Raw genomic sequence first — 27696 nt, 5'->3', positions numbered from 1 at the left:
ACCCTCATGACATCCTGGCGTTGCCTATGTAGGGGCCCGGTGGAGTTCAAATTTCTTTATATATATATATTTCTCCCTTTTGCCTTCCACTGAAAACATGCTTGGCGTTGGGGCGTTATTGTGTAAAACAGGTCTTGGTGATCAAGGCTTAATGAAAGTTGGTGGGGGCTGACGACATTTACATCTTTATGATCTGCTTTTAATCTTTTGCCTAGATATTTTACACCAACAAAAATCAATTATATGCACATGAAGAAATATGTAAAAGTTCAGATGTGTTTGATCTGGAAAACACTTGCTGTTGTCAAAGTGATAATTTTAACAGAAGCAAGTGTTAATGTTGTTATATGCCCAAGCACGTCATGATGCACACAAATAAATATGAAACCATTCCCCGAGACCTAGTACACTGATACAGTGCAATTATGTGAAAGTGAACAGGAATACTGTCATGTCAGTAAAATAATTTACATAAAACTAATCCCAACTCTCTTCTTCGTCAGTAGGAGGTAATGGAACAGAAGCTGGTGAGGTCTTGCTCTCAAACTGTCCGTAATTAGAGTTCTTATTCACATTTCTATTTTCCCATTGTTCAGATTCACTATCTCTATTCTTGCTTTTGAACTGCTCTTTCCCTTGTCTTCTACCCATGTTTCTGTTTTCTCTTGGTTGCTGACGGCCGTAAAATTCATCCTCTCTTTCAAATCTGTCATCATGTTCAGTCTCATACCGTCTTCTTGAAGGGAAGTCATTCCTTGCTCTACTGCCACCTTTTCCATCAAAATTTTTGTCATCTGCAGAAAAGTCATTCCTTGCTCTGTTACCACCTTTTCCATCAAAAGTTCTGTCATTATCTGCAGAAAAGTCATTCCTTGCTCTGTTGCCACCTTTTCTATCAAAATTTCTGTCATTATCTGCATTAAAGTCATTCCTTGCTCTGTTACCACCTTTTCCATCAAAAGTTCTGTCATTATCTGCAGAAAAGTCATTCCTTGCTCTGTTACCACCTTTTCCATCAAAATTTCTGTCATTATCTGCAGAGAAGTCATTTCTTGCTCTGTTGCCAACTTTTCCATCAAAATTTCTGTCATTCTCTCCACTCTTATTTCTAGCAAACACCCTCCTCTCTCTGTTGCCATCATTTATTTCAACAGACAATGGCTCGGTTGGAGGTTTTGGTGATATTTTTCCATATTCAACTTGAGTCACTAGAGCTGGCATCTCACTATTCCCAACAATCGGGGTCACATTGGTGCACAGTGGTGGAGGGGAATCGTGTATCTGAATCATGGCTGTGTTACTATTACTATGCCGTTCCATTTGCGTAAAAACCGTGGTTCCTAGATGCATTTCATAGAAGATTCTCAACTCCCGTGAAGGTGGTTTGAAGTCATTTGATGCTAAATCCAGAGTCAGCAACAACCAACAGCGACACTGTCCGCTTAAATTCTTGGCCATAATTGTAGAACGCACTCTCACTAGAAGGTCGTCTAATTTCTCTGCAGAACACTGCTTCAAGTTTTTCCCATTAATTGCTATCTGCAATTTGGAAAAGACAAATTTATAATCAAGCATGCAGATTTGTTTCAAACAATTGTATTAAGGCCAGCCACACACCAGATCCGACACGACGTGATGCAATGCAATATGACGATACACAACGAGGCAAGCGAGACTTGAGTTACTTTAATTCCATTCATAGTAGTGTTCCATGACAACATAACTTTACAAATTGCTAACAAAAATTAATTTTGTCCTTATTATGGTGCTCTCAGTCCATGAATAATGGAGGCCTCGCTTGCACAAGAACGATTAGCTTCTCTGGATCAAACTGCATTTTTAACCTTGACTGCACAGTCAAACCTACATATAATATGTGCTGTCAAACGATACAGTAATAAGTCAAATGCAGGTGGTGCACATGATGCAGAGCATTTTGTCGCATTGTGCTCCTACGAGACCAAATTCCATTGACGTTCACTGTTTTGTCGCAAACCGTTGCATCGTGTTGGATCCAGTGTGCAGCTTGCCTAAGAGAATATTTTCACAATGACTAAAGACAATGATATTCTGCAATAACAGTACTTTTGAGAGTATTTAAATAGTAAATTACCCTTGATTAATTCTAGTTATTGTAAGGGGAGTTCAGAATATAAGATTAAAAAAAAGAACAAATATATTTGTCTCAAATTAATTATAGTAAAAACTTCAGACCATAGACAATTTCTCGATACAGTCCTACTGTTAAGGTGCTTGTCAGACTGGTACGCAGTATTTTTCATACAATTTTTGTACAAATCTGCCTCCTGATTCTTCTACTACAGAATAAACAAGATGGTTACAGAAGTAAAAGCTTTGGGATGCTAAACACAGTGGAGGGAGAGGGGGAGGTGGCTTGGGTTGACGACTCATTGTATACACAAGACAATATTCTCCTCCTGGCCTACATAGCAACAGGTGACTTGTTCACTCTTGATTGGCATAGCAACAGCTTTACAAACTTCAACTACGAAAGCCATTTCTTCAACCTGAATTGTAATGCACATTATGTATGAGTTATAAAATTGTTTGTCGCTCCTCCCCATCAAAAGGCAGAGTGCGCATCATACATGTGTAAATATGGTATATTTCATAAGCTGACAATTTTCCAGTTGGATATATTTTGTATTTTACCTTAAAATTAATCCTAATGATGGGCATTAGAAATTATATTGGTGAGTATATGAAAGAACATTTGCACCTGCACAAAATTTTCAATGGAGAGTGTGTGGGGGCGAAATTGGAAAGATTCCTTAAGGTGAGGAGGGACAATTTCCCCTAGGTCTTTCTCGCTGGGGCAGCTGCCGATCACTGTTGCCAACTTCGCTCTTTTGGAGCCAGATTGGTTCTTTCGTGCACTCGATTGACTGTGAACTGTGGGACCCGGCCTCTGCACCCACCATGATGCCACTACTGGCTCTATATATTGACTTCACTTTTAAGTCATAATAAAAATAAAAGAAAAAAAAATTAAGATGTGTATTTTGTATTACTGTTTTTCAGAGTCACTTTTCTGCCATGTTTGCCTAATCTCGGTGATGAGGAGAAGTGGTGATTAGTTGAATTTCATGATGAGACACTTACAAATAACACAAGGCCAAGATTCAAACCTGGGACCTTTTGTGGCTAGCCCGAAAGACATTTTAAAGAGACATTAAAGAAGTGGTAGAGAATGAGGGAAAGCAAGATAATTATAGACAGACCAAGAGATAGCAAAAAGGAAAGAGAAGAGAAATAAAGAAGGGAGACAGTGAGTGAATGTGTGTGTATGTTCGAAAGAGAGAACAAAAAGAAAACAAGACTGTTAAGTGGAAAAATAAGAGAATAGAAATTATCAAGTGGAGAGAAACTGAGGAAAGAAGGTCAAAATCAACTATATAAGATACAAGAAAAAAAAGTTACAAATAAAAGAGCCAATATTCCTGTTTTCCAGGAGGGGTCCTCAACTTACAACTTGTAAAAGAATGATCATGCTCCTGTCTGATCCAAGATTCCAACCTTGGCATGGATATCGCCAGAAATTTTTAGTAGTAACATGGATCAAGATATCAATGGATATCCAGTAATCAGTAGAAATAATAAATATGAATTATTATTATCAACCAATAACATATCATTTTCTTCAATTAATTATTACTATTTTTTAAAATTTTTGAGTGATTTCTACTTGATACATCACATGAGTGATTATCCAGCACAATCATTACTCTTTTATTTTTCCATATACCTGTACTATTTTGAAATGTATAGTTATTCTACTTTGTTAGTGACGTTTACCCACATTGTTCCAGAAAAATCTTTGGAACTTCGAGGCAAATTTTAGTCACTTTAGTTATGCCCGGGGAACTTTACTAAAATAACGTTACGAAGGAGAACAGGTGAATAATGTTGATACTGCATGTGTAATGTTTTATGGTGTTTGTTCTAGAAACAAAATATTATGGTGGTGTATGCTATATCCACGGGAAAATTTACCTTACTTTCATTTCTCCTTGTTAAGATTACATCTCTTGTGTTCTTCATTTGCGATAACACAATTTTAGAAATTAAGCAAGTTGGACCACAATCCCATGTTCAAAATTCTGCATACAAAAAAGATCTGAAAACAATATTCATCAATCAGTATGTGCCATGAGTATGAGCTAAACCACTGCAATACAATTAAGTGCAGTGCTGTTTTGAACAGGGCTGAGCCGATACCACTTCGAACCAATACCCATACAGATATTCTTACCCATGTCCACCAATAAAAGATACCGATGCTTGAAAATTGTAACTATTAACCTTTAGTTATTTAGTTATGGTTATTTCCGTTGATGAAAGATGGTCAATATATGGGCCAGCAGCTTGGGGCAGCAATTTACATGCCTTTTCTTGAAAACTGCATACAATATTTGTTCTGTCTTTTTTATTCTTTAGTATGCATATCAAGGTATGGCATACTTGAATTAATAAACAATATATCTATTGTTACTATTATTAACAAGCACTGTTTGAAAACGTCCTTGTTTCCCTTCATTTACTATGGAATAAAGTGAATATAATGGGCTCTTAACTTCTAAACTACTGCATTATTTGGAAACATTTAAATTATACATGTAAGAATGAATAAAAAAGTAACATTTTAAACAACGTGCGACAATTAAAAGTTTAGGGGGGAAAACGGGGAATGGTCGAAGTTCAAAACTTTACAAAATTATACAACATTTCTGAACACCATAATTCCCTTTCTTTTCAAAATTGTATCACGGGCATTACATATCATGATCTATTATCGTGCCTCCCTCCCAATTTGGTCCATCCAGGTGCCAATTCTTTTTTTCGATTCAATTTCCTTCAACACTAATTATTTATTGGAATGCACAATGTACAAATTCTTCTCTAAAAGCCCCATCTTTAACAAAGAAAACAAAACCAATTTCTTCTCTCTACGACAATTAGTTCTTGGTACTTTACGGCAAGTTTCAAAAGTGCATGCTTGAAAAGCCTCCGTCTTCAACTGGAATACTTGCGCTTAAGGCTCCGTCCGCTAAAGCTTAGAAGTTGCTCAAAGTACTGCTTAAAATTAGAGGTGGGTATTAGGGATGTACGATATCGGAAATTTGATATCGCGATATATCGTCAAGAAAATATTGTCACAGACGATACGATATTTTTTGCATATCGTGATATCGGCGATATATGATCTCCATGATATATGTTGCCAAATATCGTGATGATATATTACTGACACGAAATATATCGCCAAAATATCATGACAATATATATCACCAAAATATCATGACGATATATCACCAACACGATATGTATCACCAAAATACCGTGACGATATATCATCTGGCTGATATCACCTGGACGATATTTTTTCAATAGCTCGATAGATCATCCAACACTAGTGCGTATTCTATTCCAAATATACTAATGTCCAAAATTAAAGCAACATACGGAAATTCTTTCCCGTGTGTCCATTTGACCACATAATACGATCAGGTGATAGTAATATTTATGATGTCATAGACAACTGGTTTAAGACAGAAAATAAACTAACCTTAATGTGCCAGGATTCAGGGGGTGCCCATCCCCTCAAAATCATGTTATGCATTTCCCCCGAATCATATCATTCGCGCCCTTAAACCATATCATAATCCCCACCAAATATTCACAAAATATTTAATTACGACAGCATGTCTACCGAAAATAACTCTTTTCTTAGCCTTACTGAACATTATAATTGATCTGCCCCTCCTCCCTAAACAGGGGTGCCATCACTCAAGACCTAAAATTGTTCATAATCGAGAATATCGCGTGGATCCCACTTTAAACTGTAGGTTCAGTCTCGATTAGCCTTAGAGTGCATAAAGTGGACTTAAAAAAAAACAAATCAATCAATCGAGAATATCGCTTGTCTTCTAATGCAGCTTTAGTATAAAAACTTCATACTCATCTTATTAAAGCGCCAAACACACATTGTAGCAACAAATTATTGCGATCGAAGCGAGCAAGAAAATTTTTACATCCATTTCTTTGCAGGCTTTGAAGAATATTAATTTAATGGGGTGTCAATACTTTCTACAATCCCGAGATATTTAGTCTTTTTCTTTTCCAGCTTTTCCTTTGGCACATTCGGGGTTGAAAACGTGTGGATGCCTTATTGCTAAATACAGTCTCCAAAATGTAATGTTCAAACTCTCTCTCCACTACAGAAATCCCTTGACAATCTAAGATTTAACACTTTATCAAGAACTTTCTATCTCCCCCTTTAAATTTCATACTCAATCCTACCACCAAAATTTCCATGCCAATTTTAGACTTACTGTTAATATTGAAGAGTAGATATTGCCTCCTCCAAAAATTAATTCTCAGTCTCCACACCAGAATTTCCGCAACAGTCTAAGACAATAGTAATACACAAAAATTGGATATCCCCTTCAATTTAAAGCTCAATCCCCCTCTAAATAAAGTACTTGACATGATCTAAGACCTAGAGTTGGATACTGTCCCCTCCCAAAGTTTAATTCAGAATCCCCCTCAGAACACACATGTCAATTAAGGCCTAATCTGTACGAGTTCGATATTCCCCCCCCCCTTCGATAATGCCATAAACACTTTCATTTCTTTATCTAATGGATTAAATACGGTGCATTTAAGGTGTAAAATTTGTACATATATTTTGGAAAAGATATAAATGTTGCATTTTATATTATTTGAAGACAAAAAATCCCCCCCAAAAAATCTGGATGGTGCAACTTGCACCATAACCCGCACCCGTGGGCACCCCTGCCAGGATTTATCAACAAAAAAGTCACTATAGCAAATTAAACTTGGCAAATTTATAAAAAAAAAAAATCACACAAGGAAAGGATTTCTGTTTGTTGCTTTAATTTTGGACACTAGTGTATAAGCATCAATTTACTAGAGTTTTGCTTTAAAATATTTAAAAAATACATCAGACTATAAAAAAGCCTGTTATGTAATCATAAACTACAGTTTTCAACATAATATTTGTACAAAATTAGTAGAAATTTAAAATTCTGCATAAGTTTCAAGGATAATTAGATTCTGCTAAGGTGAGTGGCATTTTTGTGGACCCCGTGAACAATCAAAATTCTGGAAAAGTATCGGTAAACCTAAACTGATTACCAGTAGTATCAGCTGATACCGATAGTTTTCATCCAATGTCCATTTCATACCACTTTAAAATCATTGTTAAGAATACATACATAAAGCATTAAGAAGCATACCTGAGTTGTAAAAACTTCCAAATCATGTTCTTCTCCAGCGAGCAACTGGTCCTGGTAATGTAAAAGTGGTGTTGCAAGAATTGAAATTGGAGAGCCATCCGCTGTCCTTACATGGAAGAATATTTCGCCAAGCAATGACACAGCATTCAGAAATTTTGAAGAGCTACGTGTCTGCAGTTGGGTCCTCTCTGTGAATTGAGACACATAGAAATTTGAAACAACTGCAAAGTAAAACACGCACTTTTAAATATAAATCATTTATATCTGTCCATGTAAGAATTTCGATAGTGTTTATAGTTTCAGAGAATTTCCATTAGATTATACATTAGCATACCCTTCCCTTTTTATATGCCTTGCAACAATGAAGTTTGTTGAGCTGGCCCCCTTGGCGGAGTGATTAGCACATCGTGCTATGACGCCAGGGTTCCGGGTTCGTATCCCAGCCTGGGCATGAATGTTTGTGAGTGTCCATTCATCAATTTCATCATATCATCACTCATCCCCATCTCCGCAAATTAGCCAAAAGTGGCACAAGAAGCAAAGAAAAATAAAGCAAATCAAAATAATAAAATAAAAAATTAAGTTTGTCGAGGGAAAAAGGGGGCTGTTGACCCACTGTACCCCCTCGAGAATTACGTCGAATTTTAATTTAATTGACAGATTTCATTATTTTACGTAATATAAAACTGGTTCCAGCATTAGAAAAGAACATCAACGGAGATATCTGATCCCAAAGTATGGCTCACGTTAAGTTAAAATCTGCAATTTCGGGGTACTTTCACCAAATTTTTGTTAGTAAAAACTGTTTGTATGCACACTAAAATTTCAAAAGAACATATCTAAAATAACTATCATCACCAAACCTAACAATCCTAAACTAACTACATAAAAGTATAGCTGCTGTGTTATATTCACTTGTGTGAAGCTTTCAGGCTGTTCTGTTACATGGTAAAGTAACATGCTAAGATAACAGACATACTTTACTTCACAATAATACATTTCCGCGAGCAAAAAATCAACTGAAAGCGTTCACAAACAACAAAATCTTCATACACCATGCAAAATATTTAACTTTCTCCAGGGAGTACCAAAAAAAAGATAGGTAGCCTATATACTTTTCTAACTTCAAAAACATGTAAAATTTATAAGCAAGCCATAAAACGAGGTTTGTGACAGCATTAACAATATAAGTATGCATTTCTGTAATGTTCTGGAGAGGACAGTGGAACTTAGTTGAATTATTGAGTTAAATAGTAAAACCTCGTTAATCCTTTTAAATGTGGCTAGAAGTCAACAAGAGAACTTCCCAAAGAAAAGGCAGTCAACCACTAATGAAATTCTGTTTCCCGCAGACTTTGTACTGTACTGTATAGTGTATTTAGGCCTATGCCCTTTAAATACACCATAATAAACGTGTTTTGTTGCTATAAACGGATCTTTAATGCACTTTCTACTGTTCTCTTAGGTTATTTCAGTTAAACCGGTCAAGTTATTCCCCCATTAGTCCAGATTAATGAGGTTTTACTGTATCTGATGAAAACTCACTTTCATTACCTGCAAAATCTTTCTGCAGGAGACTCAAGAGAACATTCCTGAACTTCACTCCATCCACTTCCATTAAACCAACAGCACCACAAGCAGCTGCTGCTTTAAGTGCAAACTGGCGATCCTCTAGACTCCTCTCATGAAGTTTGTTAATGAAAGACCTGAAAAAAAAATCCACAAAATCTGTAAATGTCATAATTTTAGCAAGTTATATAATATAGGTTGAAGCACAGCTCAACTACTTTCATGAATGATGAAAATCAAATGAAACACTACCAAATAGAGTCCACTTGAGTACATTTACTTAAATGAAATGAACAAATTGAATGATTAAGCAAGTTGATGAGCTGCAAATTCTTAAATGCATCAATGAGCATTGCAGGGGAGACCTTGAACATCTCTGGACTTTGAAAAATGTAAGAATCCAAAAACATCAATCACTCCTACCTGATCCTCATTGCTCATTCAGCGAATATCTATGGATGGACCTCCCCGATGGTGGTAATGTCATTGCCTTGTAATCAAGGGGCCCCACGTTCAATACCTAGTGGTTCGAATCCCACTTTGAACTGTAGGTCTAGTCCCGATTAGCCTTGCTGTGAATAAAGTGGACTTAAAAACTAACTCAAACAAACTATGGAAATCTGACGAAATAAACCAATTAGAAAATTATTAGTAAACCTGCTTACCTTAAGCTAGATTCATCTTTAATGCTATCTTCCACAAGATTTTGTAAATTATTTAGCTTTATATCGGTTTGCTTTTTATCTTCCAATGATAAAGTGCTAATCTCTGATATGAGATCAGAATAACCATCTGCAAGAAGAGATTCACCTGGGCGTCTCATATTGGAGCTGCCAAAATAGCCTCGTCCTCTACCTAGAGATGCCATCTGGAAATATAAGAACAGCAATTGTAATATGCATGTTATTAATTGGGGCATTCCATGAAAAGTGGTCCTACTCCATGTTAATATCAAAATGAATTCATATAGAAAGTATTGTTTTTAATTGCATTAAGGTTTAGATGTTTGTGAATGCATATAATTTACACATTTCAACAATACATGTTACTAGCATCCATAGCCTACATGCTTCACAGACAAATGAAGTCAAAATCTGCTACATTTTTAGTGTCACACATGTACACACTTTTGTTAATACTTTTCATGCATTCAGTCTGTGCCATCATATTCAAGTTTTTCTTTTAATTGTTAGCAGACACCACAAGTACTTCATAATTCTATGAAATCAGTTCATGATGAATATTTTAATCCAATCTCATGTCTGTAGAACCTTAAATATTGTGTGTAATATGTCACACACGTAATGCTGGAATGCTCCAATTGCATTATACCGAATGTATGAGATTTGATTTGATTTATTCCGTTCGTTTGATCATCTATGGTACAAAATGTACAATGATATTGAACAGGTCGGTAACGGTTTCGATTGTTTCATGATTTCTCCAGCACAAAGACTAATTATCGTATAATTTTGGAAATCATTGTCACACAAAATTTGAACCTTCCTTAAAGTAATGAGCACTGTTTGGACTCGAAAAAAAGTTATTTATGTTGAAGAAACAAACTTGAAAATTACCTTATGCACTTCCCATGACAAGATATTCTTCGTCGACAAGGGACAGTAAATATCGTAGAAGCGTGGGAATGAATGTAGAAGTAAATCAGAACCTTAGTAGAATGCATTTAGGGATTTTACTTTAATGCTAAGGAAACCTAACCTAACAACAAAAGCATATATTGAACAAAACCTGGTACCAGTTTCATAGATCGGAGACACATTAAAAATGGATATTTTGTGTTTCGCATGGTTCGTACTTACCAATTGTGTATTGCGGAACATAGTTCAAGGTGCCATTATGCTTTTTACACTAAAACACAACACTTTTTCTACTAAAATAATGTATTTTTCTAAGTGCTACCGAACGCAAATAACGTTTTGATATCACTTACATTGCGAATAACGCTTCTCTTGTTTTCGAATATCAGTGTTTCCAACCTTCTTCACTGAAAAATTCCTACTATCGTGTTCGTCACGTGTGCAAATTGTACAATATGCACGGGTAGCTGACGGATAGCACCACGAAAAATTCCGATAAGGTTAGGTTAGACAAGCATAGTAAAAAAAAAAAATAAGAGGTTGGAAACACTGACATTATTTCCCGGTCAAATAGATACCACGATGAAAGAAAATACCTCGACTAACGTTGGAAACCTTAGAGAAACTCATTTCGGTAAGTAGTTTCTTCTGTAAAAATGAAGAAATGTCTCTCCGATGTATGAAACTGTTACCCAAAACCTTAAGTAATCGCTAAAACTCCGCAGTATGTGTACACAGACGTACATCGAAATCGAACCATGTAAAAATTGTATTCGTAGCATGATGAAATCGCAATAAAACAAAAGGAACTTGGGCCCAGCTTCTCATCCAATAGTTATATTTCAAATTAATATTTACATACACTCATTGGGCAGTGATTCTGTAACTTTACGAAAGAATACAGGGTAGTGGTACTATTATCGTATGAGGGAAACACCTACGAATCATATATTTCGGACTTCTTTACATTGCTAACGTGTTGTTTTCGAATGTGGAACATTTCCTAAAGTGAAATAATGCATATCAATGTCTATTTCTTAGATTTACGAGTACTTACTGTTACTTGTTGTTTTGAATCTGTAACACATTATGGCCGTGATAGCGTACTGGTTTAGGGGGCGTTCTGAGAGTTTTTGTCGATTTATGCAGTGTTGCAACCTCGTTCACCAGAAAATATATACTTTCGTGGCTGGATTTGAAATTATGCTAATACGTTAGCCCCACAAACCATTGACGTTAGCCCCAAAAACCATTTTCCGTAAGGTTAGGTTAGGTTACGTTAGGCAAGCATAGTTAAAAAAAAAATTAAAAATACTCGACACGTCATGTTCTAGTGAAAACACGGCGAGGTTGAAACACTGGCTACGGGGTTGCATCATCTTAACACACGGAACATTGCACTCTCGTGCAGAAAGCAAATGGCGGGAGCAGAAACAGCGTGTCGGACAGAGATTTTCGCAGAAAACAACACGCATTCACATTAAAATGAATCAAATCTACATTCAGGAACTTCCACAACGCTAAACAAAATGATTTCCGTAAGTACTTTCTCCTGTAAATTTGAAGGAATCCGTTTCCCTCATACGATAATGTTACCGAATACAGAATTGTCCTTGTACATACCGAGCTGAATGATGGCCTCTTTTCAATGTGTATTAATAATTTCATAAAGGACCTTGGACAATGCTTAGTACAAGAGTTGCATAAAATCTACACATTTTCTAACAACTTCGACGGTTGTGTTTACACGAAAAAAATACTTTCTTATAAATACATCGTGTACACGTAATATCAACTGTCAAAAATGACTCGTTGTACAATATCCATGTTGCATACCTCTTACTCTACGGCAAATTTTCCACTAAATTTGACATTTACTAAAACTTACCTTTAATACTTTACGGGAAAATTATTATTTCTTGTAATGTATTGCGTGCCACTTAATGTTGGTGGTAAGGTCAAGTACAAAATAGAGCGCAGCGGCGGTTTGGACTGATGGTTTCTTCAAACAATTAGGTATTTCTCTTAAAAGGATAAACACTTTGTTTACAAGTGTTTCACGTATTCCAGCCACAATTCTAACACAAACAGAATAATGTTTGTTAATACATTCTGACTCAGATTTAATGCGTGTCGATTCCGCGAATTCTACCACCAGAAACGTGAAAGGAATATAAATTTTAATATATTTGTAGTTATTTCTAATTTTTAGTAAGAGCGCACTCGCCTTTGAGACAGCCAATGGGAAACCTGCTCTTTCCTTCTTCAAGCAGAATCTGTGAAGCAGACCACCACCAAACCAGTAGCAGACGACAATGAAAGTGTTAAAAAAACTTGATTACAAAAACCTGAATTGTATTTCTTGAGCTGCTTTCAAACATGCATTGATTCCAAGATGAACAAATAAAACTATATTTACTACTGATTAGTTCATGATGTTCACGAGTCTCACAATTAAATATTCCACCCAGTAATTAATATAACACATATGCACGGAGAAAACACCCGAAACACAGATTTCGAAACAAAAAAAAATATATATATCGTTATTTCGTACTGTGTACCATGCTTTATTCTTCTAGGATAAATATTCTGAATTCCATGTGTATCATGCTGCCAAGCCAAGGATAATATATAGGTAATCCTTGACCAAGCTACAAGTTTATTAAATGAAATACACTAGATATCAGCATTGAGTAACGCGATTCCTTTTTGGGGGAGTGTCTCGTGCTGTCGTATCGGAGCTGCTCATTTAAAGTAAACAGACAGGATAGAAGCACAGAAGGGTAGGTATTTATGTAATCAAGTTGTAGTTTTTTCTGTTCGCTCCTTACGAATAATTGAATGCGAGATCGAATTTTCCAATTGCACGTTTACTGACTTTTTTTTTTTTTAACAGCATAGAAAAGGCCGCAATTTGCATCATCATTCTAAACGTAAGAAAAGTGCACTATTTTAAAATTGATACGGTTATGTAACGTAATTTCTGGTGTTCTAAGAAGGTTAAAAGCAGGGAGCGAATTTACAATACCAGATCACTCCCCGATTTTTGTAATATTTCGCATACTCACTAATTGAGGCCTCCTAATCACGAATTTGAAGTTAAAATTTGGAGATCACGTGTAGAAATTGCAAAATACAAATTGAGTGGTCCGCGATCGGAACAGAAACCCTGGATTTCTCCACGAAAACTATGGGTATTTCAGTATTTTACGTTTTAGAACGAAATTTTAACTATGTTTGCCTAACCTAACCTTACCGTGAATGGTGTGTGGGGCATTATAAAAAAATGTCAGTTTCGTAGCACTTGAGCGACAAATTTTGGACCATTGTGGTAACTCTTTACTATACCGGAGACGGATTTCTTCAAATTTACAGGAGAAAGTACTTACGCAAATCATTTTCTGTAACGTTGTTGATGTTCGGGAATGTAGTTTTGATCCATTTTAATGCGAATGCATGTGGTTTTGTACGAAAATCTATTTCCGACGCGCTATTGCTGCTGCTACAAGATGACGTGTCGAGGATGCGTCGTGAAATTGTTGCCGGGTGTGGAAGATGCCATGGAATTTGTAATTCCGATGTTATCCGTATATGCTAAATTGAACGAAAGGAGTGCTAATGAAACCTAACCTGACAGGCCTAACCTAACCTAGTAGGCATACCGGCTAGTCTAGTTTACGTCCTTCTTGCCCACTCCTTCTTACCCGTTTACTTCTTTCTTGCACACTCCTTCTTGCCCGTTGACAAAACCATGCTAGCAGACAGCTAGCGCTCCGGCATCCGTGGAGTAAGTAAGTTTTTCTTTTTACACTTTCTGTCACTAACCATTCACGGGAACGAGGTATGCCTACGAGGATAGGTTAGGCCTGTTAGGTGAGGTTCCATTAGCACTCATTTCATCCCTAAATATGTGCTTCATCATCGAAAAATGTCCTCAGTACGTTCAATCACGCATATCCGGACAACATCGTTTTTTCTCAATTTTCTCCTCCAGGAAACTTTTCCTCGCCTTGGAATTTACTTTGTTGAATTCCTTATAAAATAACCTTTCCAACAATATATGACACATATTCCTTAGGAAAAGGACGTAAACTAGACTCTTACCGGCATACCTCGTCCACGTGATGGTTCGTGGTGCTATCGTATGTAAGAAATAGACATTATTTTCATTACAAATCCATTATTTCACCTAAAGAAATGTTCCGCATGCAGAATAGTATGTTAGCAATGTAAAAAATTGCGAAATAAATCATTGATGGGTGTCTCCGGTATAGTAAAGTAGTACCAAAATGTTATTTTCTGCAAAACGTATTTCTTCAATTTTACAGGAGAAAGTCCTTACCGAAATGAGTTTATTTATACTTTAGGAAGGTCTTGGAAGTGTGTTTTCCCCTCGCTTAATTTTTTTTTGCTGGTAAATCGTGTAATTTTCGACATTAATTTCACTCCGATGCACGAAAGCTGTTCCCTTGATGTCCGTCTACTACGTGAACCAAATTTTTGTGTGCGTTTAATGACGTAACAACCGGTCAGTGTTTCCAAATATGCGGTTTCGTAACTGTGTAACAATTGTAGAACGTAAATAAACTTGCGTTACTGTTCATCATTTCTGATTACGAACTTGCGACAACATGATGTGCACAGGATGCATGGTGAAATTGCACGGCGTTGAAGATCCAGTAGAATTTGTAATTCACTATGGAATTGTGAAGGAATTGGAATGTCCCAAAAAATAAATTATCTTCAATTTTTCTAATTTTAAAAAACAATTTTAACTATGGTTTCCTAACCTAACAGAACCTAACCTAACTTTGCCGTGCATGGTTCGTGGGCCTATCTGCATGGACGTCTGCAGGATTTTTTACAGGGGGGGCAAATAAGGCACATTTCCCCCAATAATAGTATTGTTCCCTCAAAAAACATTGCCTAAATTTGAATTTATCATATTCATACAATAATTAATAAATATTGATTTGGCTGAAATGAAATTGTCAAAAATATATAATTTTATGATTGACTTTCATTTTCCAGGAGGGGCCACGGCCCCCTTTGCCCCCCTTCCGGATGCCCATGGCTATCTGTGAATGGTTCTTGGAGCTATTTATGAATGGTTCGTGGGGCTATCCGTGAATGGTTCGTGGGGCTATTTATGACTGGTTCGTGGGGCTATCCGTGAATGGTTCGTGGCGCTATTTATGAATGGTTCATGGGCTATCCGTGAATGGTTCGTGGGGCTATTCATGAATGGTTCATGTGGTTTTCGAACCTGAAAAAAATTTCAAATTTAAAAAAACAACATTTTATCTATATTTGCCTAACCTAACCTAATCTTGCCGTGCATGGTTCGTGGGGCTATTTATGAATGGTTCGTGGGGCTAACCGTGCATTGTTCATGGGGCTATTTATGAATGTTTCATGTGGCTATCCATGAATGGTTCGTGGGGCTATTTATGAATGGTTCGTGGGGTTTTCGAACCTGAAAGAAATATTTTTCTAATTTAAAAAAAAAATTTAACTATATTTGCCTAACCTAACCTTGCCATGCATGGTTCGTGGGGCTATTTATGAATGGTTCGTGGGGCTATTTTTGAATGGTTCGTGGGGCTATCCGTGCATGGTTCGTGGGGTTTTTCGAACCCGAAAAAATATTTTTCTAATTTTAAAAAACATCGCGTGTAACCCAACCGAAAGCGAACAAAACAAAATTTCTGGATATGTCTAAAATTGAGATCATTTGCGTGGAAAAACCGAAATGCCACCTTCAAGAATCCTTAGGAATGCAGATACGTAAGTATCAATGTGAAAAATAAGAAACTAAGGGAATTAGAGACGTTTGGTGGTTACTGAAAATTTACCCAAATTTTAACTACACAATCGTGATCAAGTGTCCTAAATTATTGACTATGCGAAATATGAACGAATGCCCTTTATTATTAATATATACCCAACTAAATGTTACTAAAAAAAAAACTTACGAAAGAAAGAACTTTATTTCCTACCTTCAAAGTTGCCATCTTCCTCACACCATGCAGATTGCTGAACAAGTACACGCTACGTTGAACAAACATGGTTTCCATGCTTGTATACGGAGAACGATCGCGGTAATTGAAAAGGTTATTTTACAACTTCTACACATCAATTAACAATTTCAACACATCACCCCCACATGTTAACCTCAGATACTTCATCGGGACTACGTGTTTCGTGAGTATAAGAACTAGGATAGACATTACGGAAGGGTCCGGTATTGTAAATTCTTACCATAAGCAATTCGAGTACGTAGATGTGTGACAGTAAGAAAGGAGAATACATGACACTGGAAACTGAAGAGTAGATTTATTTGCAAGAACTTCATACAATTCTGTATTTTAATTAAATTCATGTTGAATGCAGAATTCATAAAAATGGAGCCGGTAATATTTTAGTTCTACAACTTGTAATTGACAAAGACTTTATATACTGTATATTTTCTATTCTTATAATTTTTCTGGTAAAATCTGTTTCGATTATTTTAAGTTGCTTTTCAAGCTGTTGGGTTAATCGTGACGATGATGATGAATAATTAGCTCATGAAATGAAGGGACAAATAAAACCATGGCGTGTCCAGGATTTAAACTTGGGACCTCTGACCTCTCCACTCCAGTGGCTAACTCCATGAAAATGCCAGTTTAGCTAGATGTAAATTTCACACAATAATTACCCTGTCATTTCAAGAATAGCCTTAACAAAAGAAAGCATCACTCTTTCATATCTACTTCTCTGTTGAAACTATACAGTATTACTAAATAGGTAACACCATGCCATGAAAGCACATTTAGGGCATGTGGTAGTAGGGCCTCACACATTCTCGATCAGCCCTTTTGGAGATCGTATGAACAGCACCATGCTCTGGCTGTCTTTACCCCTCAGGGTTGCCCCCGTGAGACCCAGAACAGCTTTATTCGGGAACATGGCCGGAAAATTTCTTACCTTAGATTCCCCATCCTGGGAATCAAACCCAGGTCTCCCTCATTGCAGTCAGATACCTTACCGACTAGATCATCACAGCTCTTGCATTATTACTACATGCATTTCTTTTTAAAATGTATATAGATAATGTAAAGAAATATTTTATTGTCATAGCTGTGCATTTATTTCACGCCATATTGCAAAATTAGAACACTTTGCATCAGACTTAACAGCTCCTACCTAACCTGCACTTTGATGGCTATAATTTCTGGTTGTGGCTTATCGATGTGCTGTATCTTGTAAGTCTACATATGCATAATTGGCATTAGTTTCTGGTTTGCATAGCCAACATAAACTACGAAAACAAATCATGGTCAAAGGTGTTTTTGAGGCAAGTGTCATTTTCAGTATGCTTATTTACAACAAATAATTTCTAACCTTTTCTTTCAAGCATCAACGGTTGGGAAAATATAAAATGTACAGAGAAAATATGTGATAATAGTGGTATATTTTTCATTAATGATGAAAATATTTCACATAATATGTTTGCTACTTAGTAGAATATTATTTGTAATTATTGAGATCTCAAGGTAAAGTTCAGGGCTCAAAGTGGAAATTGTAACGAGGAGAGATGTTTGAGTCAGGGGCGGGGGTTAGCTGGGAAATACTCCTGTATTTTAACATGGAGTCACTGGGAAAGAGGGATGCTTTGTGTAATTGTTTCTAGAAATATTATCCTCCACTTCGAGCTCTGACAATGTTGTTTACGTTGATTATATTATCTGTACTCTGTCATTGAAGGCTCTTTGAAGGCCAAAACCTACCAAGCAACCCCCTCCCCTCCTCCCATGGGTGACTAATTTTCAGAGCGTTAAGTCTCATTGCTGCTGCTTTCAGGCTTTCAAGACCAGTGTCCACTAATATTGCTTTCAAGTAACTAAGTGTCTGTACGATATTGGGTCAACATTGATATAGCCCCCACCAGCGATTTAACCCAGGATCACTTCCACCACAGGAGTGCTATTTGTCGTTATCTGACATGTAGATGTAAATTATCATTGTTTACATATAAATCCATATCATCCAAAAAGCATGGCAGCACTTTACTGAGCTGCAACTTGAACGTTTGGAGGTGGCTGTATTTTCTTCATTGGAAATCATGAACTTATTAGTAGCCAATTAAACAAGAGAAAGTAGTTACGTGAACAGAACTGAGAGAATTTTTTGTATTTGAAACATGCTGACACATGTACAGATATTTCATAGAAAATTTAGACCTTTTTTTTTTTTCAAGACATAAAATGTACAACTGTTTAATTTGTGGTGTGTCACTTGTATGCCATGATGCAATAAATTTAATCTAATCACGTTTAGAATTCAAGATAAATATTGTGCAGTATGTTTCTAGAATTTGAAATGTTCATGTATTGATGTGTGCTGTTTAATATGTCTTGTTATTTGCTGTTCTTTCTTTGTATATCACACATTGTATTCTTTTATCAATAGGCTTTGAGACAGGATGTTGCGAGTATTATGTTATCAAGTATTGCACAGAAGTATCAGATCAGCGTCGACTGCATCTAATCCTTTCTCATTAGTACAAAATGACAGGTAAGTCATCCAGTTGTTGTTCTATGTAAATTTTGAAGTAAAACCAGGGTGGTATCATAAGTGCACCTTATCTTATGAGCTAATGTTGGTCATTCATCCTTCTTTTACTGTTGTACTATGTACTGTTCAGGTTTTTGTTGTTTTTTCATGATAAGCAAGCAGCTTAATATAGCTACTGAGCCACTGGCATACTAATGGTGTAGCGGATGGGGCTACAGCTCCTCCCGAAATTTGGAGAGAATCAAAATTTTTAAATGAAAGCAGTAAACAACTTGGGGGGAAAAACAAGAGTTGCAAATGCAAACACACCTTTAAATTACCTATATAGCCATTGAACAACTTTGAAAATAAGGTTAAAATTGTAATTATAAAATATTTTATAGTGTGAAACACCCATCCCCTATGTAATATCCACCTGTACAATTCCTGCTCCTTCCGAAAAACAAAAATCCTGCGTATGGTAGTGTACCGAGCCTAGTCCTTCCTTTTCAAATGGCAGAATTCATGTAATTATTGTCAGTGTGGGTTTGAAATTGAACATTGATATTTTATTTATGTAAAAAATTAAAGTAAAGTGCTCCCCTGTGCATAGCACCATGCCATGAAGGCGTATAGGGGGTGTGGGGGTAACGCCACACACTTTCTTGATCGGGTCGTGAGTGGGGGTGATGTGATCAGCATCACGCCCCTGACTGCCTTTACCCCCCAGGGTTTCCCCCAGGTACCCATGTTATTCGACGCTGGGTGGGCACCGGGGCCGCTTCCATCGTTAGAAAAGTTCCTGGATTTGAACCGGCCGGGGATCGAACCCGGGACCTTTAGCATGGTAGTCAGACACGTTACCGACTGAGCCATGTATTGTGACGTTCACAAGTCAATCATTTGCACGATTATATTTCGTTCATAAATATTTGAAACTAAAACGCGAAGGTGAAGATACAACTTCTATGGGTCTATATATTAGTGAAATAACTAAGCAATATGCAGTTCACTATTACCTATATTTCCATTTTTTGTCAGACACACTACCACACAATGACTATTGATTCTCGTTTCTATAGCAATGTTAGAATTCCAAATATCTCGTTTATACAGCGTAGAGTGCAATGAATAACATAAAACATAATGAACGTTGTACAAAGTAATAATTATACATTTTTTTTAAACGTTAATATAAAGTGATTTTTATAATATGAAATTAATAATTTCAATAAACATATAATTATATTGTGCGGATTCACAGGACCGTCACAACATTCCCCTCCTCCGGGAAAATGAAAACTAGGAAACAACGAGGAGGAGTTTTCATTTATAAATCAGTCAGATGTGTATCAACATAACTACAACAAAGTTACAAATGGACAATATTATCTGACATTCGACAACAACGTGCACATAAACAGATTTGTGCCTAACAGGTAATAACAAATCAGAACATAATACAACATTCAATTGTACAAAATAATAAACAGAATGGTTTCATTTTTTTTCAAGTATCTACTCTCATAAATTTAATTCTCAGACAAGAGTTGATTCCTCTTTTCTTCCGAACAGTTAAACACTCGAAGATTTGAAAAGTTCACCTTGTCATAATATTGCTGGTTCATTGTGTAAAGAATTGCATTATTGTCCTTAATTTCCTTGACAAGGAATGGCCCAATATACAAGTTGAACAATTTATGAATCTGGCTGTTAATTTTAGAACTAACTTCCCTATTTTTTATCATAACCAAATCTCCTGTTTGAAGTTTAATCGAGTTCAATGCATTCTTAATCTTTCTACTTCTTCTAGATTGTCTAGTCCTGATTTCCGCTAAAAACAATTTGCGTTTCCATGGCAAAGATTTAATTTGCTCTGGCCAGCTGATTTCTTCAAATATTGAGTCCTTCATATCTTCATGTAAGAAAAGTTCACTAGGAGATAATCCGGTAACTGAAGAGCATGAATGATTTAATAACTGAATAATAGAATTTATTTTTGGATACCAACTGGTGTGATTATCATTGCAGAATAATCGCAGTAATCTAACAATCTCCTTATTGTACCTCTCAATAGGATTAGATTTCGGATTGTATGTAGTGGTAGTAATATGCTTAATTTTCCTAGAATCCATGTAGGCTTTCCACTCATTTGATGTAAATTGGCTTCCACAATCTGATAATAATACATTACATACAGGGTAATGTTTAAAATATTGTTCTTCAAAACGATTGATAATTTCCCTGGCAGTCGCTTTTCTTAACGGATAAATCATAACAAACTTTGACATAACGTCCACAATTGTGAGGAGATATTCATATGTACGTGATCTTGGTAATTTTCAGATTAAATCAATAGAGAGAAAATCGTGAGGTTGGTGAGAAACGACGTGATATTCATCTCTCCGCAACGGCCGACCTACAATCTTGGTTCGTGCACATTCTAAGCAATCTTTCAGGTAATTTCTAATAGATTTCCTCATGTACGGCCAAAAATATGCCCTTCTACAAGCTGATAAAACCTTCTGATAACCAAAATGCCCATTTAAATCATGCATTTTGTGCAATACCAAAGGTATAAGCTCACGTGGCACTACAAGTTTACAAATTTCTTCTGAATTGGGTTTATAAAAAAGAATTTTGTCGTGAAGAAGATACTTTGAAAAGTCTTTATCAGTTGTACTATTTTCCAGGTGAGAAATTATATTATTACATTTTTCATCTGCTCGTTGAGCTTTTAGCCAAATAGAAGAAGTACCATCTTGTGAATCTTCCACAATTACTTGATTGATATATAATTTATCATCAAGTGCACAATAAGTAGTACAAGGCGGAAATCTGCTCAACGTATCAGCAATATTATTCGAAACTCCTGGGACATGATATAACGTGAAATCAAAACACTGCAGTTTGAGAGCCCATCTCGTAAGACGAGAATTAAGTGATTGTGCAGTTTTAAGCCAAGACAACGACTTATGATCCGAATATAAGTTGAAATCAGTTCCTTTAAGATATATAGCAAATTTCTCCAGAGCAAATAATATAGCTAAACATTCCAATTCGTGTGTACTATATGTAATCTCTGCTCCTCTAAGAGCGCGACTGCCATATTGTATGACACGAATTTCATCATTATCAACTTGCCAAAGTACACAACCCAATCCTTTCTGGCTTGCATCAACAGAAACACAAAACCTCAACTCAAAGTTGGGTTGACTCAATGCTGGTGCTGAAATTAAAGCATTCTTTAATAACAAGAAAGCTTCTTGACACTGAGGTGTCCAATAAAATGGCACATTCTTGCGTAAAAGATGATATAATGGACTAGCGATGTCTGAAAATCCCTGTATAAAACGATTCCTCCAATTTGCCAGTCCTAAAAATTTGCGAAGTGACTTCTTGTTTTGAGGAACAGGAAACTGTAGAATAGCTGAGTCCTTATCATGATCGACCTTAATCTCGGAACCAGACACCACATGACCCAAAAACTTAATTTCAGTTTGGAAAAATTTGCATTTGGCAAATTTTATAGACATGTTCGTCTTCTGCAATGTCTGTAGAACATAATCAAGATGTTCAAAATGTTTCTCTATTGTTGGGCTAAATATTAAAATGTCATCCACATATATCATCAGAAATGAATGAGTCTCTGGTCCAAACACCTTATTCATTCTTTCAACAAAAACAGAAACAGCTGATTTTATACCAAATGACAAGTAACAAAACACGTGCTGTCGTCCTCGATACGAAAAAGCTGTGTACTTATACGAGTCGGGCGTAAGTGGTATTTGAAAATATCCACAGGAGAGATCAATCGAAGAAAAATATCTTGCACCCTTAAAATGTTGAAGTAGCTCGTTTATCGGTTCAACATGGGTAAGTGGTGAAATTACATGTTGGTTTAGGCGCCGAAAATCCATCACTGGACGCCACTCACCGTTAGATTTTGGTACGATATGTACAGGGTTTAAATAAGGCGAAGACATCTCTTTAATTATTCCCCAGGCTTTCCATTTTTCTAGTTCCCTTTCTAACGCTGCTCTTTTGGCGAACGGTACCGGATATATAGGTGCCTTAATTGGTTCCTTTGTGTCTAGTTCAATTTGATAAGGTTCTACGAATGCAGATCGGGGTCGATCAGAAAACAACCTATGATATTCTATTATTAGATTCTCAAGCTGAGACTGCTGCTCCGTGCTGAGTGATTCACACGACCGTACCTTCGTTGTGATCTGATCTAGAGAAACGATAAGTAAATTTTCTGCTTCTTTGACTATAGTAACTTCCTGCATCTGGCAGCGATCCCTATCAGTTGTGCTTTTGCTAGAGTTAAATGGCTGAACTAGTTCGGAACCAGTAGATGCCATCAAACTAATTTCGTTTCTTCTAAAATCGAGTACAGCTTTGTATTGCCTTAAAAATGGTATTCCGAGAATTAATTCAGCATGCAGTTGCTTCAATACAAACATCTCCAAAGAAAAAACTTCCGAGTTAATTGAAATACTTATAATCTTCCGACCAGCAACACGAAACTTCTGATGTCCTGCAAACGGCAATAACTTAAGTTGATCCACTGTATCCAGTTTGGCACTCGGAATAATTGATTTTATACTGCACCATAATTCATAACTGACTAAATTACATTGGCTTCCACTGTCGATGACACACTGTATTGTAATACCGCAAACTGTTCCTGTGATCAGAGGTTGATCAGTAATAGGAGTAGGTATACCAGTATCATTTAAAGTCCAAGTAGGTTCATCTTCGTACCAATCTAACTGGAAAAATATTGAAAGTGGATAACAATGATCAACTTCAGATAAAACGGAATTACTTAATACAGCATACTGACAAGTTGTGCTTATATTATCACTACGATATGATTTAGACGGACCCTCCATTATGTTAGTGCGAGCAAACTGGTCCACGTTCACCCGCGACGTTCGTTTAATGTTGCTTCAGGGACAGAAGAAATGAACTGTTTACAAGAAGTTTCTCTTGGATCGAAAGATGGAGCATTTTCATTCAATGGAGTATTCGCCACTGCAGTTGCATTGCAACTGTTTCCCGTTGACAACTGAGAAGACGAATATCCGCAATTGGCACATACACTGCATGGTTGGAATGAGTGGAAATTATTGTTAGAGAACTGAGAGTTAGGATGCAGCGTAAATTGCTGTTGTTCTTGCTCGTTTCTGGCATTGAAACTGTTGCTCATAAATCTACCATTATTGTTGAAGTATCGAGAGTTTTGTGGACTTCTATTTTGCCGGAAATTTTGAGTTCCTGCACCATTACGTCTGTAACGATTATATGGTCTGTTAGTTAGGTTAGGCTTCCCAAAATTATTATTTCTATTAAATATCATCGTCTTCTGGCTGGAGTTTGATTGTTGGTTTTCAGCAACAAATGGAACATCTCTACGTGGAATCTTAATTCTTTTATTTTCATCGCTAGAAGAAACAAAATGAACACTATCATTAGGTCTTACGTTACGTCTTGAACCTTGATTTCCATTAGGTTCATCATCGTTCACAAACGATGAACTTTTAGCAACATTTTGAACTCTCAGTTTTGCCCTTGCACTATTATTGTCGGTAAAACTTTTAGAATTATTCCCATCATGTCGGACATTTTTTTCACGTACATTATCATGAACATTAAAACTCTTGTTCGATCTTGAATTCACTAAATCCAACCTCTTTAGTAACGCAATTACATCATCCATTTTAACTAATCTTGCAGCTAATATTGTTTGTGCAATAGATGTGGGCAACTGATTGATTAAAATGTCAATAACTTCTGCATCATTCGGACGATCAACTAAATTATAATATGCTGAATGCGTACGAATAGCAAAAACTTCCATACTACTCGTCGATTTAGGATCATATTTACGACTTCTAAGTTCAGATAGTTGAGCCTGAGTTAACGAATAAGACGTGTAGTGATTCAGAAATTCGTCAACAAACTGTTTGTACGATGTAAACGAATCGACATGAGTATTATACCAACCTTCTGCAGGTCCTTGGAAACAATTAGTAATACATTCAAGCCTTTGCATGTCAGGAACTTGCAGTAAGTCTAAGTAGGACGATAAAGTTTTAATAAACTTACGTGGGCTTGATTTTTCAGGATCTCCAGAATATTTAGGAAGAACAGTAAGTTCATTCAATCTTACCAACCTTCGAGGTTCTTGAGTAAACGAACGCACACAATTGTCAGGATAATCACATCGATGATTCTGCGGGTTTGATGACTTTTGGTTAACTTGCCTTTTTCTTTCCTGCCCAGAACCATCAGAATATAAAGAACGGGTAGATTGACATAACTTGTTAGTATTACTAGCTCTCATGCGATTATTTCTAGAACGTTTGTGTCTTTGTGAAGCAATGCGATTGTGTTCGTCATCAGAAACATCACACGCTGAAGAATCAGATAATTTAGGAGAGGTTAGGTTCCGTGCAGGAATACCAGGTTGACAGTTATCATTCACATGAGAACTGTAAACTTGTACAGGATTACTTGATTCAACATTAGTCGAAATATTTGATGTTAACTTAGTAATCTTTTCCTCACATGCTTCTACGCGCTTCGTTATTTCGTCCTTGCTCACAACGACTTCAAGTCTATGAACTTGCCGAGACAACCCTGAAACATTGTTCTGGCATTCTATAATCTGATTATTCAATCCAGCAAGTTTATCAGAATTCACTGCACAAGTAGTGTTGACTTCCTCGATTTTCTCTGTTAGTCCTTGCACTTCTCTTTCCATTTCCTGATGTAATGAACGCGTTGCTAATTTGCAGGACTCGGCAACTTCAGCTAATTCCTTTCGTAACGATGTACTCAATTCGTGGAAGTCAAGCTTGAGTAGTTGCTGTGAATTTTGAATTTCCTGTTGAGATTCCCTGATTTTTGTAAACTCAAGCTGTTGAGACTCTTGAGTTTGCCTCATTTTTGTAAACTCAAGCTGTTGAGACTCTTGAGTTCGCCTCATAGAATCTTGAGTTTCCCTAATTTTTGTAAACTCGAGCTTTTGAGTTTCCCTAATTTTTGTAAATTCCATCTGTTGTGACTCGCTGATTTTTCTTAACTCTGCCAGCAGATCAAACATTTGAAAAGGAACATTACTTTGACCCGTTGACGTCTCTGCCAACACAGAAGGACGAATATCAATTTCTTGAACATTTTCTTGACTTCTTTTCCATTGCACAAAAGCTTCAATACTGAACGGATCATAAGATGGATCACAATCTCTACAGAAATAATTTTCATTTAACTGGTATAATTCCCAATGCTTATCAGACAAACCCAAACATTGTAAATGATACCAATGGCCACAATTTTCACAAGCTACCAACCTTTCCTTATCGGGATCTTTGCAGCACTTCACCATATTCATGGCACCATTCTTATTTTGTGATTCATCAGAATCGTCACCACAATTGATAGATCTAGCTGTAAGACTTGTTTTGGATCTCAGATTATAAGGATTACTTGATGCGTACATAATAGAAATTTATGTACAAACTAGATTCACGAAAACAATGGTGTAAGTTAACACATACGCAAAACACATCACTTAAGATCGTGCTGATAACGTTCCACAATACTGGACCACCAATTATACTGTGACGTTCACAAGTCAATCATTTGCACGATTATATTTCGTTCATAAATATTTGAAACTAAAACGCGAAGGTGAAGATACAACTTCTATGGGTCTATATATTAGTGAAATAACTAAGCAATATGCAGTTCACTATTACCTATATTTCCATTTTTTGTCAGACACACTACCACACAATGACTATTGATTCTCGTTTCTATAGCAATGTTAGAATTCCAAATATCTCGTTTATACAGCGTAGAGTGCAATGAATAACATAAAACATAATGAACGTTGTACAAAGTAATAATTATACATTTTTTTTAAACGTTAATATAAAGTGATTTTTATAATATGAAATTAATAATTTCAATAAACATATAATTATATTGTGCGGATTCACAGGACCGTCACAGTATGTATCATTTTATATCCATCTCAAACACATTTAGGCAAGGGAGCTGGAGGGTCAGTTCTCAAACATGTAGGAAGTACCAAACTGGATGAAGGACATGGACATCTGCAGGATTTTTCCAGGGAGGGGCAAGCATGTTAATTTTTTCCAGGGGGTGCGAAACGACACATTTTCCCCCATACTAGTGCTGTCTTCTCAGAAAGACACTTATTCAGATTGAAGCTATCTTGTTCCTGCAACATTCTTCCAATTATTAACATAAATTACTGTAAATGAAATGAAATTCATGTGTATGCAAGTTTATGGTAACATCCATTTTCCAAAATGGGGCTCCTCCCCCTTCTGGAGATTTTCTCAGGGGAAGAGGAACTAATCTTCTAATGACGATGATTGTTTGATATTGGTAGGCTACATGAATATCACGTACAGAAGATCAATAATTTTATCATTTTGTGACAGTCCTTAAAGGAGAAAATCATGTTCAATTACAGTGGAACCTTGATAGCTCGAACTTGAGAGAAAAAGATAACAAATCGAGGTATGAAGGATTTCAACTTACCAAGGTTCGAATTATTGACGGCGAAAATCACCGACTTCGAGTTATAGAGGGCTAAGCACATTAACAATGATGGTTACATACACGGCAGCGTGGGGGAGTTCAAGTCCAGACATGATTGTTGA

The 27696-nt window shown here is 36.4% G+C and overlaps 3 protein-coding genes across 6 annotated transcripts in view; 1 reads left to right on the top strand and 2 right to left on the bottom strand.

The window, feature by feature from the left end:
- LOC146003899 (uncharacterized) overlaps window positions 1–27696 on the bottom strand; it is a 500546-nt gene that overhangs the window by 190266 nt on the left and 282584 nt on the right. The gene's annotated exons all lie outside the window — the stretch shown is intronic.
- LOC146004514 (uncharacterized) lies at window positions 70–12712 on the bottom strand. Of its 2 annotated transcripts, none has more exons than XM_083143387.1 (5): window positions 12336–12712; window positions 9515–9717; window positions 8826–8986; window positions 7281–7468; window positions 70–1539 (listed from the first exon to the last, which is right to left on the bottom strand). In XM_083143387.1, exons 2-5 carry the CDS (start codon window positions 9715–9717, stop codon window positions 478–480), a joined length of 1614 nt encoding a protein of 537 aa, XP_082999513.1. In that variant the 5' UTR covers window positions 12336–12712; the 3' UTR covers window positions 70–477. The 2 variants fall into 2 exon arrangements, with proteins under 2 accessions (XP_082999513.1, XP_082999515.1); XM_083143389.1 differs by having other exon boundaries at window positions 8835–8986; window positions 12336–12709.
- LOC146004515 (sulfide:quinone oxidoreductase, mitochondrial-like) overlaps window positions 12735–27696 on the top strand; it is a 58133-nt gene continuing 43171 nt past the window's right edge. Inside the window, exons 1-2 of one of the 3 annotated variants that reach the window (XM_083143392.1) lie at window positions 12735–13085; window positions 18905–19009. In XM_083143392.1, the coding sequence (XP_082999518.1) occupies window positions 18918–19009 (92 nt within the window). In that variant the 5' untranslated portion in view covers window positions 12735–13085; window positions 18905–18917. Of the gene's footprint in view, window positions 13234–13273; window positions 13384–18904; window positions 19010–27696 lie in introns of those variants that run through there. The other 2 variants (XM_083143390.1, XM_083143391.1) reach the window with 2 other exon arrangements.

The sequence above is a fragment of the Lepisma saccharinum genome, chromosome 21 (genome assembly GCF_977018435.1).
Source record: "Lepisma saccharinum chromosome 21, izLepSacc3.1, whole genome shotgun sequence".
Taxonomy (NCBI): Eukaryota; Metazoa; Arthropoda; class Insecta; order Zygentoma; family Lepismatidae; genus Lepisma; species Lepisma saccharinum.
This window is presented reverse-complemented; position numbering and strand designations above follow the sequence as displayed.